At 42.5% G+C, this 1,801-nt stretch overlaps 1 protein-coding gene across 1 annotated transcript; it reads right to left on the bottom strand.

Annotated features, from left to right (window-relative positions):
• Positions 1-316: 316 nt before the first annotated feature.
• On the bottom strand, positions 317-1,261 carry LOC101641907 (olfactory receptor 10A3). The gene has a single exon (XM_004716415.1). The coding sequence runs from the start codon at positions 1,259-1,261 to the stop codon at positions 317-319; it is 945 nt and encodes a 314-aa protein (XP_004716472.1).
• Between the last annotated feature and the right edge of the window lie 540 nt (positions 1,262-1,801).

Here is a 1,801-nt window from a genome sequence, read left to right as displayed (position 1 = left end):
AAACAATGTACAAATGCGCTTTACACAATTGATGTGTGTATGGATTGGGATAACAGTTGTATGAGCCCCTAATAAAATGTTAAAAAATAAATTAATTAATTAAAAAAGGGTGTGTCTGTGAAAAGAAAGGACAATAAAAGGCATCGAACGTGCTATCAAACTTGAGGAACTCAATAAATTCCACATACTTACTAAGGAGGCAATCAGCAAATTGAGGAAAGTCATTATCAAGGAAGATGGCTGTTGTAATCATTTATTACATTTAAATGGAAGGCAGTTGGGCAGTGACCAAGGGGCAGGTGATCTCTCAGTATAGTCAGACTGCTTGGGAAACCACTGTCCGTCGCCATAACTTCACCAGGGCTCTTTTCATCTCGTTGTTCCGCAAGCTGTAGATCAGTGGATTCAGCAGAGGGGTGAGCAGTGAGTAAGACAGGGACATCAGCTTCTTGGTTTCTGGGGAGTAGTTGGATTTGGGTTGTAAATAGGTCATACTGGCTGTGCCGTAAAAGAGGGTCACAGATGTGAGGTGAGAGGCACAGGTGGAAAAGGCCTTTTGCCGCCCAGTGGCTGCTGGCATCTTCAAGATGGCAAAGAGAATCCGAACGTAGGACAAAAGTATAAGCAAGAAAGGGACCGTAACAATTAAAATGGTGCCTGTGAAGGCATAGATTTCAAACAAGAAGGTGTCTGCACATACCAGCTCTAGCACCGGGGGAGTTTCACAGAAAAGATGATTAATTTCATTGGGACCACAAAACGGGAAACTAAACACCCATGTGGTTTGTACAGTGGCCACCATGACCCCTGAAAGCCAGGAGAGCAGCACTAACTTGAGAAAGGCCCTTTTGGTCATAAGCATCGGGTAGCTCAGAGGCTGACAGATGGCCGCAAACCGATCATAGGCCATTGCCCCCAGGAGAAAGCATTCAGTCCCGCCAAACAGAAGAATGAAATACATCTGCGCACAACAGGCAGCGAAAGAAATGGTTGCCTTCTCCGTGGAGAGCACCGCCAGCATCTCAGGCATAATGACTGCACTGAAACTCACTTCCACCACCGACAAGTTCTGGAGGAACAGGTACATGGGGGCCTGAAGGCTCTGGTCCAGGGAGATGACCACTATGATGACAGCATTTCCTACCAACGTCACCACATAGATAACCAAGAAAAGTCCAAAGATCCGCTCCCGGAGTTCAGGAAAGTTTGAAAATCCCAAGAGGATGAATTCAACCACAGAGCTTTGGTTTTGCCTTTTCATTTCAATCGTGGATCCTGTCTCTTGTTTCTGGACATAGCACATAAACTGTGACGCCCCAATCAGCGTGGGGGGCTCTTGACAGACGTGGTGATGCACATGTCCTGACAGAAATTCTGATGGACAATTTTGTAAAATGACCAGTAACTCGGAATAATGAATCTTTCAAATGCAACTGAAGAACTGAAGAATTCTGGCTCAGAAATCTTGTTTGGAAAGTACGAAAATCCGCAGGTGTTCTCTGACAATGTGTTTGCTAGGTAGGCTGAAAATGAAACCTGTTCTTAAGACATGCGCAGATTCATGACATTGATGGTTATATCACTTTGTTTTACCCAATTGTTATTTCTATATGAATTTTAAAATAAAGTGTTTCCAAGGCGACAATAAAAATCCAGGATTAAAATTTTTTACGAATAATTCAAAATTAAACCAATTTTTCATAAATAAGCATTTAAAATATCCAGTTAAATCAAACTGTATTTATGTTGCATTGTTGAAGATGGAAAATATGAATCCACACAAAGAGACACAGAACAAACA

The sequence above is a fragment of the Echinops telfairi genome, unplaced genomic scaffold (genome assembly GCF_000313985.2).
Source record: "Echinops telfairi isolate 266 unplaced genomic scaffold, ASM31398v2 ScPeMD7_60;HRSCAF=208, whole genome shotgun sequence".
Classification (NCBI taxonomy): domain Eukaryota; kingdom Metazoa; phylum Chordata; class Mammalia; order Afrosoricida; family Tenrecidae; genus Echinops; species Echinops telfairi.
Note: the sequence above shows the minus strand (reverse complement) of the source record. Positions and strands in the feature narration are given on the sequence as shown.

Bases quoted from the DNA above. Each gene is read 5' to 3' on its own strand.
- LOC101641907 (XM_004716415.1), bottom strand. From the start codon at position 1,261: ATGAAAAGGCAAAACCAAAGCTCTGTGGTTGAATTCATCCTCTTGGGA.